At 38.2% G+C, this 18178-nt stretch overlaps 2 protein-coding genes across 3 annotated transcripts in view; both read left to right on the forward strand.

Annotated features, from left to right (window-relative positions):
• The first annotated feature begins 1627 nt into the window (after nt 1-1627).
• Nucleotides 1628-15319, forward strand: tamm41 (TAM41 mitochondrial translocator assembly and maintenance homolog). Of its 2 annotated transcripts, none has more exons than XM_036002358.1 (8): nt 1628-1646; nt 8189-8371; nt 8910-9002; nt 10201-10351; nt 11064-11209; nt 12563-12728; nt 13614-13676; nt 14327-15319. In XM_036002358.1, the coding sequence occupies exons 2-8, from the start codon at nt 8195-8197 to the stop codon at nt 14416-14418; spliced, it is 888 nt and encodes a 295-aa protein (XP_035858251.1). In that variant the 5' UTR covers nt 1628-1646; nt 8189-8194; the 3' UTR covers nt 14419-15319. The 2 variants fall into 2 exon arrangements, with proteins under 2 accessions (XP_035858251.1, XP_031157518.1); XM_031301658.2 differs by lacking the exon at nt 1628-1646 and adding an exon at nt 7014-7409.
• A 2478-nt stretch (nt 15320-17797) lies between these two features.
• The window catches only part of vgll4b (vestigial-like family member 4b), a 42889-nt gene continuing 42508 nt past the window's right edge, over nt 17798-18178 (forward strand). The window contains exon 1 of the mRNA XM_031301661.2: nt 17798-17981. The gene's annotated coding sequence lies outside the window, so the exon portion shown is untranslated. The remainder of the gene's footprint in view (nt 17982-18178) is intronic.

Consider the following 18178-nt stretch of genomic DNA (forward strand, 5'->3'; position numbering starts at 1 on the left):
CCCCCCCGCCCCCATCTTTTGACTTGAGTATGTGTTGTTAAGTATGGTGTAGCTACAGTAGCTTAGAGAGAAGACTATGATAGGATCTGCCTTGTGCTGCTGCCAGGAAACACAGTAAGAATACGCAAACAGTAGATTCACAATGCCAGGAGCATCACTCATCTATCAACACACTCACATGTGCACATATACTACAAGCACAGACTCAAATACATGTGAGCTTACACATCATCACAGTATATGCACGCGCACACACACACACACACACACACACACACACTCAACATTTTGCAACTGAGTGAGTGTGGGTTATTTATTCATTATTTTGCACAAAACACTATCAAAAACTAATTAATTCAGTAATAATATATATATATATATATATATATATGATCCTTAATTAGAATTACAATATAAAATATATATAATCTTTGGTGGAGGTAGGATAGTAGGAGATAGGTGTTTGTTTATGTCTGTCCAAGTGTGTGTGGGTGAGTATGTCAGGGTCCAACCTCCTGTGGCTTCCCTAGCTCAATTCAGATAATCCATGACAAATCAGGGCTCTGTGTACATCTGGCATCTTGGTATGTGCTCATGACATGGTGTAATACATGCTACAACCTCAGCAGGGCACGCATACAATTTCAAATTCCAATTTCCCTGATAAATTAGTTAATTCAATTTCCATTCAATCCAAGTTTTGTTTAATTGATTTCATTGATAAACTTAAATGACTTGATATAATGGGGCAGCTAATACTGAAGCATAAAAGTCAATAAATGGAAGTATTCCTTGCAGGACGTAATCGACAGATGCCCCAGGAGGTTAATAGAAAACACAGGGAGCTCAACCCAGTAAACAACAGGGATATTATGGGGCTGTGCTATTATAAGGTTACAGTTGTACTCAAGTAAAAGTACTGTTACTATATACAGTGTACAAATACAAATACAACCCCCTACGGGTTGTATTTGTTTGGCAGTTGAGTTCAAATATTGTCAATCTTTGCACAGCATCGCTTACTGCACCTTTAACACAGAGACCATCTCACTATGTCTCTTGCAATGGAAATGAGTCTTGATGCTATTTACTTCGTTAAAACGAGGAAAAACTAAATCTTCTATCCTAGCCTTTGAAGCTACTTTAGGGAATAATGTAGCTAATAAAATAATTCAGGCGAGCTATTATAATAGATAGGCTACATCTCTCTTTACCAGTACTGTGTAGATGGATGGATGGAGCTACAAGATTAAAATACCCACCAACGACTCAGAGATCTGCAGCAAATCCCCCAAAACACCATTTAACCAGGGCTACACACCACACATAATGCACCATGTTTACACACACAGCAAAACCTCCTCTTCAGAATGCGTTGCAGTGCTGCAGAGACTGATGTTGATATTTTTTACGATAGGCCTAGTTGTGTGTGTGCCTTTTAAGGCACAACACAAAATTCAAGATTTAAAATTGCCATGGCAACTAGTAAAAACAAAAGTTGGCTTGGGAAGCACAACAAAAAAAGCACTACAGGAATTATATATCATCATACTCCCAGAAGAATAGACCTACAGGTGGATGCTAGGGTGAAGGGGGGGCTTATGAACAGCAGTAATGGTGGCAGGAAGTGATTGCAGCAGTTACAGGTAAGCTTTCCGGTCAGCGGTGCAGCAGCAGATGAGGCAGAGCTTAAATCTAACAGCATATTGCAAAGTAGAGTTGCAAAGATTAATCGATTAGTTGTCAAATTTTAAATAAATCGCCAACTATTTTGCTAATCGATCAGTCGGTTTGAGTAATTTTTTTAAGACAAAAGTAAAAATTCTTTGATTCCAGCTTGTTAAATGTGAATATTTTCTAGTTTCTCTTCTCCTCTGTGACAGTAAACTGAATATCTTTGAGTTGTGGACAAAACAAGACATTTGAGGACGTCATCTTGGGGGTTTGGGAAACACTGATCCACATTTTTCACCATTTTCTGACATTTTATAGACCAAACAACTAATCGATTAATCAAGAAAATAATCAACAGATTAATCGACTATATGAAAATAATCGTTATAGTTGCAGCCCTATTGCAAAGGGTTTGTTGGAAATACAACATGACCCAAAATATGTGGTATTACACACTAACATTACACACATTTGTAACCCTCTATAACGGAACTTTTTACATGTGACACTGGTCCGTACTATTTAATATAACATTATACACAAATAAAAGACAAGCGATGATGGCAATAATCTGTCTCAAAGTTCTCATAATCAATAGGAACCGGGTTGATTTTGATTTTTTTTGGAACGCAAATATGTTAAATACTACGGCGATAGCACCATCAAACAATCATGCAACTACAGGTAAGAGGAAAATATGTATTTTTGATTTTGCGGTGAACTGTCCCTTTAAAATATTGTCAGTTAACGTTGATGTTGTCACTGCTATCATGAAGTAGTCCCCGGCTCAAAATATATTGCTGTAGGCAAAATTAAGATTAACCAGCCATTGACCCGACATCGAGTGTATAAATTCGTAGGGTCTTAGTGTCAACAAAGACATTCAGGTGTGATTTATATGAGAAATGTAATGAAGTGTGTGTGCACGTGTGTTATAAAACAACTAATGAATAACTGGAACATTTGGAATGGATCTCATTTTGAGTGCCCTCATGTTATGGTTACATTAACTCTTTCACTAAACATCCACCTTTAGTGGAGTAGGATAAAAGCAGCTTCTTCTGTTTGTCTTGTGCGGGAATGGAGCAGCTGTGTCTGTGTGTGTGTGTGTGTGTGTGTGTGTGTGTGTGTGTGTGTGTGTGTGTGTGTGTGTGTGTGTATATGTGTGTGTGTGTGTGTGTGTGTATGTGTGTGTGTGTGTGTGTGTGTGTGTGTGTGTGTGTGTTGGTGCATTTTCTTTTGAATTACCATCACTAGGCATGGGCAGCAATGGCAATCTCCATGGCAACAGGCGTGCAAAAGCTGAAAAGATTTCCCTAGGCAATGCATGTGCGTACATGTTTGTATTTGTGTTTGTAGTCACACACATCGGAGCTCGTGCATCACTATCAGGTGAGCTTCAGAGGGCCTCAGAGGATTTGCACCATTCACTATAATCTGTATTCCTCTTCTTGTATTTGTATTATAATATGCCTGCTGAAATTCATGAACACTAAGAAACTGACTGATATTTATGTTTAAACAGTTAACTGCAGTCTGGGTCTTTGCCAAGCCATACCATTAGAGCTGCTGACATCCAAATTAACTGTTCCTGATGCGGCCACTCATTAGGCTAGTTGTTCTTGTTCCAAACAAAAAGTTACAAAAGGCAATCTTCTCTTTCATTCCAGTCACTTCACTTTTCATTTTCACACTGGCCCACACAAACACTGTGGGAAGAGATTAAGGTGTGATGGCAGAATGCTCATAGTGGTTAGCAATATTAGCAATTTATATTTACAAGCCTTTGTTCCTTTCTACTTGCAACCAGTTTTCTGTTGCTTTGCAAGCTTTACAAAAGTAGACGAGTGGTGGACTCGGCTTTAAAGACTAAAAAAACTGTGAAATCAGTGAAATCTCCTATGATTATTATTATTATTATTATTATTTGCCTCAGTACCTGTGTTTAGCCCATGTCCCTGTGCCTAAATAGGTTTACTGCTGTAAAGTATTGCAACACTGAGCATGAAACATATTTTAAACTTAAGATATTTCAGTCCTTAATTTTCACATACAGTTAACAATAAAAGTGTCTATAATCGAATATTTTTACAATAACAATGTATCAAATGGCAATTTGAAGACAATGTGTTAAACTCAAAATTACTCTGCTGTCACTTCTCTTGCTCTCTCACCCAAGTGAGGGAGCAATACCAAAGCGTGTAGCGTTTATGTCGGAGCTGACACGCTAAGGATGTAAATATGCAAATAAATCAGACAAAGCACGAGTTTAGTAATATCCCCAGAGGTGTGGTCTTAATATAAAATGCTGAGTCCTGTTTGTCTGAGGCCTAGACAAGAAAGAGTAAAAATGAGTACTATAAACCGATGGAAGCTACTGACCCAGCTCCGCCGACCGGAAGTGCTCACAGACCATAAACAAAGACAGGGAAGAGAGGAGGGCTAAGGGTTAGGCTAAAACTATCTCCTTATAGGCTATCACCTCGCAGCATTTCCCCCCCCAACGTACGGTCTCTGGTAGGGCTGCTCGATTATGGAAAAAATCATAATCACGATTATTATTTTAATATTGAAATCACGATTATTTACACGATTACTCGTTGGCTTCTGAAAAGATGTTGCATTTATTAAACTTAAAAAAACAGTGAAACAGTTAAACATATTAACAGTGAAAACAACTTGAAACTGTGAAATTTCCCTTAATACTTTTCCCATTTGAACTGTTTTTTTCATTCAGAACACAAGACAAAATAAGAATTAACTTGCAAAACGTAATGTGCGTAATAATTGTTTTTCTCAAAATTGTTTTTGTGATCGAAATTGTAATCTTGATTACATTTGATTAATTGCACAGCCCTAGTCTCTGGCAAACAAACAAATGAACTGTGGCTTTTCACGGAAACATTGTAATATTGAAACAACAACAGCGGCGTTCTTGATAGCGCCATTGAGCTAAAGAGGCGCTACGTCCTCTGGGCTCATTCAGATAGAAACGGAGTGTAACGAGTTAACAATTCTTCTTCGTCTTCTTCTTTGGAGTTTCACAGCATCTGCAATGTTGCATTGCTGCCACCTTCTACTGTACCATGACTATTTAGTCTGATATCAGACAAGCAATACCTGGGTCATTTTGTGGAAAATAAAGTTTAAAAAAATCGACTTTTTAAAGTTGTGAATTGATTCAAAATCTTAGAAAATAAGAATCACGATTCTTACATGAATCGATTGTTTACAACACCCCTATTGCTCATAGAGAATTATTTATTTATTTAATTAGTTTATTTGTCAGAGACAATGTACAAAATACATTAATCTTACGAAAAGATGTTTTGTACCAGAGTTAGCTAATGCTAGTTTCCATCACCCAACTCTGCAGTTCCCCTCAGCTTTTTGTTGTGTTTTTACAGGCTGCAACTCTCACAGCCTTTATCAGCCTTGTTTTAACCCGCTATATGATCCATGCCCAGCACCAAATGGCTGACACACACAGTTAGCCACTAGCTGGTGAACGTAGTCGCTAGAGTCAGAGAAATTTCAGTTGAGAGGGAAGAGCAAGAGCGGAGACCAAACCAGAGCTAACAGGAGAGTAAATAATGGACTTACAGTACGTTTGTTGAGTTGCTATAAACATGACTCCAAATGTTTTCTAACCCATCCCCCGTATCCACCTAATAACTTAACATGATATGTCAGCATTATGTTAAGCACAACTGCTGCCCCCAAGTGGAAAGACAATAAATAAAAGACATGAGTTAATGCAGCTTTAAACAGCCATTTCAGTTTACCTTCCAATATGTTACTTCACAAAAACCTGCTCCAAAACTACAACTGAATTAACACCTTGAAAATACATAACAGAATAAATACTATGAGGATTATAATATAGATTCACAAGGTAATACAGCAGCACTGATTCTAAAACACAGGATGAAATAGCTAGAGGCTAGCAGAAAGCATACTAATGTAGCCTATTCTCTAGGCATTAATTCAATTTTATGTTGAACAAATAAAAAAAAAAAAAAAAAAAGTATTCACTGGTGCTTCACTTTCCCTAAATTAAGACACTTTCATATACTGAGTGAGCTAGTGACCTTATCAATATTAATTTGGCTGAAAAGATGGCTCAAGACAATTACTATGAAGATAATATTTGTCCTACTCTTGACAATCCCATAATGGGCTGCAGACATATCGCTGACATGTCATGAGTCTACATTCAATATTAATTAATTCAAATAGATGTGGGCAGTGGGCCCATAAGAAGAAGACTTCAGAAGCATTTTGGCTTTTACTGCTGCAGTAGTATTTTCACATGATCTCACAGTCAAGATTAATTCTACTTTCACAGATGTGCTAGTGTCTTTTGATTTTAAGCAGGTATTATGTTATAAGCAAAGCAAGTTTTCAAGCAATCAAAAACAGGAAACTGCAGGTTTAAATGCATGTTTTTGCTTTCATAGGTTTTATTTAATATCTTCAGCAGTTCAAGCCCAAAAAGCTGCTGCCAAATGTGACTGGATCCGACAGAAGCAATCACTGTTATCATCTCATTGATTTTTTTTTTACAAGACGTGTAATGCAATATGAATTTAAACACCAAAATGAATCTTATAGATAGAAAAAAAACTATTGCATGACCAGCCCAAACAAAAACTGGCTTTTTATTATTGTTCAGGCTAGCACTTCACATGCAGCTACTATGCTTTATGCAAAAAAACTTCAGGCATCAAATGTACAAAATCTATATTATTGTGTATTGAAATACTCTCACAATTATTATTAACTTCTGAAAAATAAATGCATTACGTCAAAAGAAAAGGAAATAAACATGTTTTATTTATATGTGATAACTACATATAATTAATTTGTTAATCATTTCCCTTTTTCACACTAAATGTAGCAGCAGACACTGGCTGTTGCAATTGCAGGTAGCTAATGAAGTGTATACATAACCATCCATATTAAACCATAGCTATACCCATACAACATGGCTATACCCAGAGTGATAGAGAAAGACATCACTATCTCTATGGCTCTGGCTATACCTATATCATACAAATCAGCATTACCTCATTGCCACCTAACGTTAGCTAAACATGGTCGAAAACCACCCTCTGCTGGCTAAATTTAAAGCTGTTAGAAATTAATTTAAGAGTACTAAAATGCTGTAGTGTGTTGCCCAGTTTACATTTCACAACTGTATTCAATAATAGTAGCACCTACGTGCAAAATAACTCGCACATTAGTCGTTATTTTGGCTGTTTAATGGCAGTTTAACGGTTCAGTATGCTTACCTTCCATCTCTGACTCGATTTCCCGTGAGCCTCCAGCCCGCAGCGCACTCTGTGACGTAAGTTTTAGTCGACTGTCAAGCGCACAGCTGACCCAAACTCACCTGATAGACGTATTTAAACGATACATTGATGATTTTAGTGCGACTCAGTGACTGCGCTCGTGTTTAGTGGCACTGAACCTCTTAGTCTGAAATGTATCTCTTATTTTGTGCGGCCGAAACTTCGTTTTTTCCTTTACTTAGTCGGTTATTCCGTCTATAACGTGCTGTTGCTGGAAAGCTATCATAGCTAACTTAGTTCAAAATGACTCTTCCAGCTTTGCACAACACCGGCGTGCTTTATAGACGGATTTTATCACAGTTTCCTCAGGACATCAGTTTAGCTTTTGCCTATGGATCTGGCGTGTTCAAACAACATGGGACCAACCAAGGTCAAATGGACGTAAGTGACACCTGCCCTGCCTAGTTTACAAACTGCCCATTGCACTTGCACTGTAGTTAACTGCACAACACGGTACAGTGACATTGTTGTAACGTTATAGACTTTTTAGACTAAATAAAATCAGACTAAGGAGACACTTATCATGCTCTATACTTTTTTTTGCGGTCACCAATGTTACAGGGGTTTGTAGTTTCTCAGCCTCACACACAAATAAAAAATGCATTTTGTTAAGAGCTAGAGTTAGTAACGTTAGGCAATGTGGTTGAAGTCAATATCACCATGTTGATATGGAAATTGGAAACCAGTTTCACTAGGAATATGAGTATTTTACATCAATATCACTATAATATTGGTGTTTAATATAAATATTGCTTTATTCATATTTTTCTGACATAAATACAGTTTGCATCACAGTATTCCAAATACCAATCTCCCAAATATCTATTCCAAAAATCTTAAATAAAATAATGAAATTGTTTTCAGTGCTATGAGCTGCTCGTCACTATTATGCATTACCTCAGACAAAACTCTTCAAACGTGTGTAACAATAACTCATTCGATAACTTATTTTGTCATAATTTTTTCTTGTACAATCTGCCCAGTTCTATTTATTTGAACAACAGAATTTAATTACACAATGTGATCAAAACATCCCAATATGATTCCAGCGAAAGTTGCTAAAAAACATGTAGAGTGTTAGAATTTAAAGCTGTTGTATCCTAATTTATTAGTAGAAAATGTGATGCTATTGTGATTACTTTTTTATATGTTATATACAGAAGAACATGCTGGACTTTGTGTTTGCGGTGGATGACCCAGTGACGTGGCACACCATGAATCTGCTGCAAAATCGCAAACACTACTCCATCCTCAAGCTGCTGGGGCCCACGATGATCAGCTCTATACAAAATGAACACGGCGCTTCCGTATACTACAACACGCTGGTGCCTGTGGAGGAGAGGGTAAATAACTTTTTTTATATATATTTCAGCAGCACCTTTTGCTTGTCCACCATGACTACTTTTTTTTTTTTCTGTAATAAAGCTGCCCAGTTTTACCTTTTATACTGAAATCTCCTCATGTGTTTCTTAAGCAGTCATAGATGGCTGTGTTTACTTCTCACAGGAAGTCATTCTTGTTATTGGTCTTATAGTCTGGCTACACCACAGATGCATTCTGGGATAGGAGAAAAAAAACGCTGTGTGTTGTTTGCATTTCTTTAAACCAATCACAATCGTCTTGGGCGGCGCTAAGCTCCGGACGCAGCGACGGTGGCTCTGCAAAATAGTCTCGGGAAGGAACTTGTTATGGTGGAATATTTATATCCTGCAAAAGAAAACGCCACATACAATATAAATTAAGTTAACTGTTCACACAATACAGTAACATCAGCTATTTAAATTAGCTGGATACACGGTTAAACATAATTTGCTCTTACCAATGTAATGACTTTGTTTTTAAATAATACATACTTTAATGACCTTCTCCTCTCCTTCTCAGATAATCAAATATGGTGTGATTAGTACAGAGTCTCTCATAGATGACCTGAGTCACTGGAAGACCATGTATGTTGCTGGACGCCTTCACAAACCAGTTAGTACCATGAATAACAGTGGAATGTAAATAACACCATTCAGTTAAAAGGACAATTCCGGCACAAAATGAACCTAGAGGTTAATAAGGGATGTGTACCCACTCTGTCGCTCTCTGGGACATGTTTTCATGCTAATCGAATGTGTTTGTAACTTGAAAGAAGCTAGCGCGGACCGCTGATTAGCTTACAACGCTAGTATTCGGGGCACAGGGAAAGTAAAAACAAATCGCTATTTTGTACCACTAAAAAGACTCAAAATATCACCAAACTTCAACGGTAGCATAGTGAGGATCCCTACATGTTAACCGAAGCATTGAGAACTTTGTAAGTGTAGAGACAGTTTATTGAAAAGATAGATTATAAAGACACTCGCGTTCATGTTTACATGCCGCCGCCGTCTTGGAAACCAGTCATGACTTACAGCTGGCGATGCAAACTAAAATCAAAAGCAATTTGCTCAATATATCTGAAATAATCGCACCGATGTAAAACATAACTTGTCTAGTGTACTTACTCAGTGGATAACTGTCCATCTGGTTCCTCCGGTCTGGGTCGCCGTCTCCAATTTATTTTCGGGACATGGAAAAAAGTTTCAAGTACAGCCCTGTTTATCAAAGGGGGGAAATCTTCAGACTGTACAAAACACTGCGTCTCTTTGGTGTCGCGACGCAACAGGTCACACTCCGTGCAACACAGACACTCCTGTTCGGTGACCATAGCTTCACAATGTCCGCAGGTACACCACCAGTTTCCTGAAGTACGAGGCTGTGTTGCGGCATTGACTACCGGTAGCTCTCTCTCTCTCTCTCGTAGCCCTTTCACGGAGCTCCCGCAGCTCTTCGTTCAATAAACTGTCTGTACACTTACAGAGTTCTCAATGCTTCGGTTAACATTTAGGGATCTTCATTATGCTACCGTTGAAGTGTGGTGACATTTTGAGCCTTTTTAGTGGTATAAATAGCCATTTGTTTTTACTTTCCCTGTGCCCCGAATACTAGCGTTGTAAGCTAACCAGCGGTCCGCGCTAGCTTCATTCAAGCTACAAACACAATCAATTAGCATGAAAACATGTCCCAGAGAGTGACAGAGTGGGTACACATCTGTTAATAACCCCTAGGTTCGTTTTGCGCCGGAATTATCCTTTAAATCTTCAGGTTTTCCATCCATGCTTACGCGTTTTTGTGTGTTCTCACACAGGTGAAAATGATGGTGCAGAATGAGAATGGAAAGCTCCGTGCTGCTCTGGTGGCCAACCTGAAGAGTGCTGTGATAGCCTCCTTCCTCATGCTGCCAGAGAGCTTCACTGAGGAAGACCTCTTCCTGCAGATAGCTGGTCTTTCTTATGCTGGTAACAAGCCTGCACAACTACAAAAGCCAAATACACACACACACACACACACACACACACACACACACACACACACACACACACTTTTTACTGTTCAAAGAGAGCAGAGTGAATTATATAATTATATCCAAGGTTGTGGTTTTCTTTGTAATAATAATTTGGCCTGTGTAGTTCAAACACTTTGAATACTGATGTAAGTACAGTGCAATCCAACATGGACACTATTGGTAATCCATCTCCCAGCAGGGTTCTGAGTTAGTTGTCTGGTGTATGAATGAAAGTGATTAGACTGATGGTTCTAGTGCCTCAAGACGCATAACTAAGCTGGTTGATTTGTACAGATGTAGTGACGTGAAATAGAAGCAGATAAATTAATGTTGAACCCTACAAATGTTTACATGCTAAGAATGGGATGAGAAGGGGAGTGTTACCATTTAGGTTCCCGAGCTACAAAAGCAAAAGGGAAAGTCAGGAATAATTAGGAAATGAGTGTTGTATCATTGCTAAACATTTTAGACTGGAAACTGAACACCAGTCGGAGTTTAATATCTCAGAATGTGTTGTTACTGTGGTACTATTTCTGTCCTTGGCTGCTGCAACAACTGAATTTCCCCTCTGAGGATCAATAAAGCCTTATCTTATCTGATGTTACTACAGTCTCTAAGAAGAACTCTAAGAACTGCAATATTACATTTTGTCTGTGCCTCTTCAGGGGATTTTAGAATGGTGATCGGAGAAGATAAATCCAAGGTAGCAAATATCGTCAAAGACAACATTCAACACTTCCGGATTCTGTACAGCAACATCTTACGGGACTGCCCTCAAGTGGTGTACAAACCTCAACAAGGGAAACTAGAGGTAAAACATGGCCCTTTTAGTATCTCACTTGATATGTGAGCAACACAAGAGTACGTTGTGTGCTGGTTCTGCAGTTTTACCTCGTCACTCATCTTTCAATACCTGTGGGTTGAAAAAATCCTTGGGTATCAATGTAAAAAAACACTCTTGAGTTTCATTCCTCAGAAGCAAAGTTTGTGGATTTAAAAGGCGCCTGCTGCATAAACTGAGTCTCAACTACAAAGTTGTACAAATACATCTGAAATTGGGCACCTGGGTAGCTCACCTGGTAGAGCGCGCACCCATATATAGAGATTTTCTCCTCGACGTAGCGGACGCGGGTTCGACTCCGACCTGCAGCCCTTTGCTGCATGTCATTCCCCCTCTGTCACCCCTTTCACATCTTCAGCTGTCCTATACAAATAAAGGCCTAAAAATGCCCAAAAAATAATCTTAAAAAAAAATACATCTGAAATAAAAAAAAAAAAAAAACTCAACAGGAAGATTTCCAAAAAACATACGGATTGCCATTACTGCCAAACAATTCTTACCTGTACTGCCTTTTTGAGAAATATATTATCTATGTGTCATGCCTTTTCAGTGAAACTGGCAAACGCATGTTTAAACACAGCTTTGACGTGAATAGTACAGAGTGTGCTCACAGCCTTGGTAGTAAACTTTAAATGGGGTGTGACCATACAGTCTACGGGTGTGACTGACCTGGCACTCTGCCCTGTTACCTGCATTACATACAGTATTAACATGTGCAACATGGAAAATGTGTGCATGTGTCTACGTTTGCATATTGAATAGCATGAATACATATTCCTCTCCATTTTTATTGGTTTAAGGTTTCATTTTTATTTTTATTTTAAATATTATTATTATTATTAGATGTTACCACCACTCCCTGTTATGCCAAGGAACTACTCATCACACCATCCTGGAATAACAGGAATGAGTTTTATGTGTGTGAGTAACACATTTTGCAGTAAACAGCGCTTTGGGGAATTGTGTACTGTGAGCCTTGCGTATGGGAAATACACTTGTGCCTTTGTACGTTATTAGACAGTGCGGCCGAAGTCCCACATGCACGAACGAGCTCCAGACTCAGTACAGTTTCCCACTTTAGTGGCCATGTCAATGCAGTAACTAAATATTTTCTTACTCGTCGTTGCAAGGCTGTGATTGGTGTTTTAAATGTTGAGGTTTTAAAAACATCATCTCACCCTCTCCAATAATTCCTACATAGTTTTATTATCTTGAGATGCATTTATACAGATTCCTAATAACAATGCATAATAGTTGTGCAGCCAATATTCAGTCTACTGTATGTATGTATTTATTTATTTATTCTTGTTTGTGTGCCTGCAGGTTGACAAAAGCCCAGAGGGCCAGTTTATCCAGCTGATGGCATTGCCCCGGACCCTTCAGCAAAGGATCACAAAGCTGGTCGATCCTCCGGGGAAAAACCGAGACGTGGAGGAGATTCTACTGCAGGTTGCTCAGGACCCAGACTGTGGAGCTGTCGTACAACAAGGTTCGGATTAAAAAACGGGTTAAGGGATGTAGAATAGAGGGAGAGGCAGGCAGAGAAAAAGGGACAGATGGACTGGGAAAAAGTCATCAGATATTGTGAGTGTGATACAGTACTTCTGAGATACTGTGCATGTTGGTTGTACAGATCAAGTCTGATATCGTGTGTGTGTGGTGAATATTAAATAAGGTAGGATGATGCTCTAAATGAATACTGTTAAGAATTCATTACACCAACATATTAACAAAGCTAATATAGTGTCAAAACATGGCCAGAATGAATGTGTGGATTGATAGAAAAACGTAACACCTAGTAAATCAGATAAACAACTAGTAAATGAAATAAACATGTCATCCCCTTCGCACCTAAGGCCCATCAGTTCCAAGATACATCATCACTCCTGCCTTCATCAAAATCAGACCTGTAGTGTAGCAGATGTTGCAGTTTGTTGTCACTTTCAAATTTTAGGCCAGTAAATGTAATTTTAAGTACTGGAACACATTCCTCCAAAAGTATTCCACGTTGTCCTAGTGCTGTCTGAGATACAGTGTCACATTTGAATAGAAGAATATGTAACCCTTATTTGTAACACACTTGTTAGATTGATCAGTACTATTTTTAGTTTGATTGTGTAGATGTTTTACTGCCATGTTAAAGGTAATTAAGCTGATTCATAGTTTGAGATTTTATCCATAACCAAGGGATGGATAGAATGATTGGCAAACAATTAATTCTTAATTGTTACTTTTGTTGAAATTGTGTGCATATGAATCATGTGATTATATGGCCTCTACCCATAAGTAGCATATCATAACATCATATTTCAGAGTGATGACAAATTACTTGTAGTATGATTGCACGTTTGAGCATGTCTTTGTTCCTCCTCAGGTATTTCATCTATTGTGAAATACTCCAGTATAACACAGAGTATCAAAGGCATTGCTACAGCTGGTAGGTACCCTTTTCTTCGTTGTTCGATGTTTTTTGGGGGAAATCATATATACATTGTCAGGTTTTGTCAGTAAAGGCTGATGTGGTGCTCCAGATTCGTCAAAGGAATAGTTTGACATTTTGGGGAAATACGCTTTCTTGTCGAGTTACATAAGAAGATTGATACCACTCTCACGTCTATATGCTAACTTTGGAGCGACAGCCACCAGCCGCTTAGCATGGCATAGCATAGCATAGCATAGCATAAAGACTGGTAACGGCTAGCCTGGCTCTGTCCAAAGGTAATGAAATCAGCCTACAAGCACCTAACGCTCACTAATTAACACGTTCTATCGGATTTGTTTAGTTTGTATAAAATGTGTACATGTAAAAGTGACAATTTATAGTTTTATAGGGTGTTTAGTTCAGGGTTAGGTGCTGGAAGGTGGATGTTATTACCTTTGGAAATAGTCAGGCTAACTGTTTCCACTCTTGTGCTAAGCTAAGCTAACTGGTTGCTGGCTGTAACTTCATATTTACTGACGTGGTCAGAAGTGTATTCTCAAACCATCCACTGTGTATTAACAACAGTTCTAATGTAGTACCGGTAATAGTGTTCTTCTAATGTGTTTGTTAATGTTCAGTGTGCTCTGTGTCCTGGTCCTCCCCAGGCATGTGGAAGACGGTGTCATACAGCTCCAAGAAACTGATGAAGATGTGGAAGGGTTGGAGGAGGAAGCCGTCTGTCTCTCAGATGTCCTGATCCTGTCGGTTGACCAGATCTTTCATCCATCAACATCCATCCTTGATTTTTCTCTGACAAACTGTGGCTGGAAGAATCACACACTCCCCTCTGGTTATATCACTGCATAGCCTCTATGAACGGGATCACTGAGCAGTCTGTGTTTGAATAGTGTAGAACCATCTGTACTGTACAACTGCCCTTTATCATGCAATTCATGAAAGTTGTAGAAAAAAGGGTGACATTTCACGTCCCTGACTTAATTATGGTTGACATTTAATGGTACTACGGATCGGACCTTTCGGCATAATGACTACGGTGACTGGGGAGCTGCTGAATCGGCTATCTCTGGAGCCACAGCACTAAATCAGTGTGAGCACAGCATGCATCAAGTACCATAAGTATAGTCAAGAAAATACTTTGTTGTCTTCTGTCATCTTTTGAATTATGCGAGTGTTAGATCTGTGCATTTTCTTTGTGAACGGTCAGATGACGGGCAGCTAAGAGATTAAGAATGATATTTCTGTGGGTTATTTTGTTTTTGTGCTGAGAGAGGGCTTTATTGAACTCTCTGCAGATGTGGTCTGACGTTACATGTCTCTCACACACACACACACACACACACACACACACTTTATACCCCTCTTAGCTTGCCAAAGATCTCAAATCCTTCATCTCTTTAATATCATTTTAACGGCAGTCTTGATGTTTGTACAATCTTTATGTTGGTATTCATAAAATAAAAGATAGGATCAAATTTATTTTATGATAAAATGTTCCTCATTGTTAACAGTTTATCTCTCTGTTACTTGTTACTTATTTTTATCAGCATGTCATATTAAGAACTGGAGGTCTTCAATACTTGCTGTAGTCTAATTGAATTACACAAATTGGGTTTAATAAACATTTTAATACAACAGCATCTATGATTACATTATTTTCATTTGCATGACCTTTTTTTTTTACATTGTTTAAGTCAAATAAAAAAAATATCCAAACTGAGTCCACATCATCCATCTGAAGTCACAACTCAAGCTTTTCCTCTAAGTTAAGTCACTGCTGCTTTGCTGACTGTCATAATACAAGAGATACTGTCTGTAACTGTATCCTCTTGCAGTTGTCTGTTTGTGTTGCTTTCATTGTTGGTCTACGTAATTAGGATTGCCTGGCTTCACCAAGGCTTAATTAATAAATTATGACACTGCATTTTTGCAAAATAATATAACAAAATGTAACAAATACAATATTAGATTCTCTCTCGTCCTCAGTTTGTCTGCTCTACTACCCGGGGGATTAATGAAGAGCAAACTTGATTGTGAGTAAGTTACTCTTATATTTTATTACTTTATAATTACAAAAGATAAATATAAAATCCAACAAAATGATCATATTCATAGGCCTTTTTCTCTGCCGATATTTTGATGTTATAGCAGAAAAAGCACAGGTGTATTTCATTAAAGTGCTCTTATTATGCTCATTTTCAGGTTCATAATTGTATTTAGAGGTTATATCAGAATAGGTTTACATGGTTTAATTTTCAAAAAACACCATATATTTGTGTTGTACTGCACATTGCTGCAGCTCCTCTTTTCACTCTGTGTGTTGAGCTCTCTGTTTTAGCTACAGAGTGAGGCATCTCACTTCTGTTTCCATCTTTGTTGGGAGTCACACAAGCACAGTAGCTAGGTAAGGACTACTACCCAGACAGAAGCAGAGTATGAGGACGTGCCACGCTAGCAGCTAGGCGAGCATCATAACGTGTGTTACAAAGTGACGCACGTTCGTCACTGAAGTAAAGGCTGGACTACAATAGAGCAGTTTGGAGCAGTGTGTGAACAGTGTTTTCTGTTGGAGATGGTAAGTCCCTTTGGGGTGGACTTTGGGCTTTTTCACTTTGTAAACCTATAATGTGCACAAAAAAGATATATAACACAATAAAGAAAAGGGGAAAAGCCAAAAAGCATAATATGAGCATTACTAACATTACTTATTAGTGAATTCCATTACCAGTTTCAGCTGGTATTGTGCATATTGGCTCAGTGGCATGACGCACCGTTATACCAAAATGGAACAAAGTCATCATTAAAGTTATTATTTACTCCTGTGAATTTCCTGCAAAGTCAAACATTTCAGCTCTGATAAAGCAGCAAAACAAACTAGAAAGGACGAACAAAAAATGTATATTGGCCATTAAAAATAAGGTTAATCTTATAATTCTTTCTTTCATTTACCATCTTATTACAAAAATAAATATTCAAAAAGTATACATTTGAATGTAGTCTGTGCTGTCATAAAGATATACTGGTCCTTCATTCCATCATAATGCAGTCAGTTGTGAAATGACCAGTTACTTCCTGGTACTGCCACTTGTCTTTGTTATTCACCTTTCTATTCGCCACAACATCATGAGTCATACTTGACAATGAATTCAGTTACAGACACATGAATCATCTTAAGGTAGACTCACGTGACCTCGTGTGATTTGTTGTTTTTTCATTTCATATTTATTTGAATAGGGACTGATACTGTGACAGACATTTCTGCAACAAATCTCCAATGTACAGCATCACAGTATTTATAGCTATTGCTAGTTTCCAATGCCCGTCCATAGTCCAACTACTATTGTAATGAATGAATGAAATTACTACGTACATTTACATTTCTACTCCACTACATTTCAGAGGGAACTCTTGTATTTGTACTCCGCTACATTTATCTGACCGCTATAGTTCACTTTGCAGATTAAGATTTTATATACAAAACAGATGATCATTTTATAAAACATACACATACACAGTGATAGAGTTGCATAGTTATAACACACTACAATGTAGTTGTAAGTATATGTTACTGTTTATTAATGTATTATAAATATACTTTGTCTATTTATATTATATTACTAAACCTAGAAATTATTGTAAGCTATAGCTGCTGTGTACAACTAGGCTACATTATAGTGTGTTATCTCTCATTTATTACATTATTATATAGCCTATACTAGGTAGGAGACTTACTCTGTGTGGTGTATGTGTAAACATGTATACAATATATTTAATGGACCTTTAATAACAACGTATGGGTATTCAGACAAACAAAAAGTTGAGGGTTAAGTGCCTTGCTCAAAGGCACTTGTAAAGGAGCTGTTAAGGGCGGGAGCTCTCCTTAATCACCTACTAAATCTTTCACCAGCTCCCTTATTAGTAAACACGGTGACAGCAGCCTAACCTTCAGAGGATGTGATGCAATGGTTAATTATCATAATATATGCTGATATCATCGCTTCAGTCCTCCAGTCAGCCAATCAGCGCGCCTCACTTTCACCACCTGCTAGGAACTGAATTCCATCATTCCAGGCATTCCTGCCCTCCCTCCCTCCCTCCCTCCCCTCCTTCTCCTCCTCCTCCTCCTCTTCCTCGTTTAGCCTACAAACAAGTTTGTCCCGACAGCTCTGCTACTATTGTCTTCCCTCGCCGTGTAACCGCAGCTTTTGTTTTGTGTCTCTGTGGGATATTTATCTTGTTTTTGTTTTTTTTTCTGTGTGGATATTATCATACTGGAAGATACCAAAGTGGCGCTTGAAGGAGGTATGTACTCTACTGCTAAATATGAAGTTGTGTCTGACATCGTTTCGCATTTGTAGGATTAGAGTGCGCTCTTTTTTTTCCCTACGCTGCAAACTCAGTCAGTTGTTGTGAAATATTCAGCATGAAAATGAAGACAGCGTTGTAAACACACATAAGACAGGGCTGAAATAATATCCGCTTCGTTATACGAAGGTTGA

The sequence above is a fragment of the Sander lucioperca genome, chromosome 6 (genome assembly GCF_008315115.2).
Source record: "Sander lucioperca isolate FBNREF2018 chromosome 6, SLUC_FBN_1.2, whole genome shotgun sequence".
Classification (NCBI taxonomy): domain Eukaryota; kingdom Metazoa; phylum Chordata; class Actinopteri; order Perciformes; family Percidae; genus Sander; species Sander lucioperca.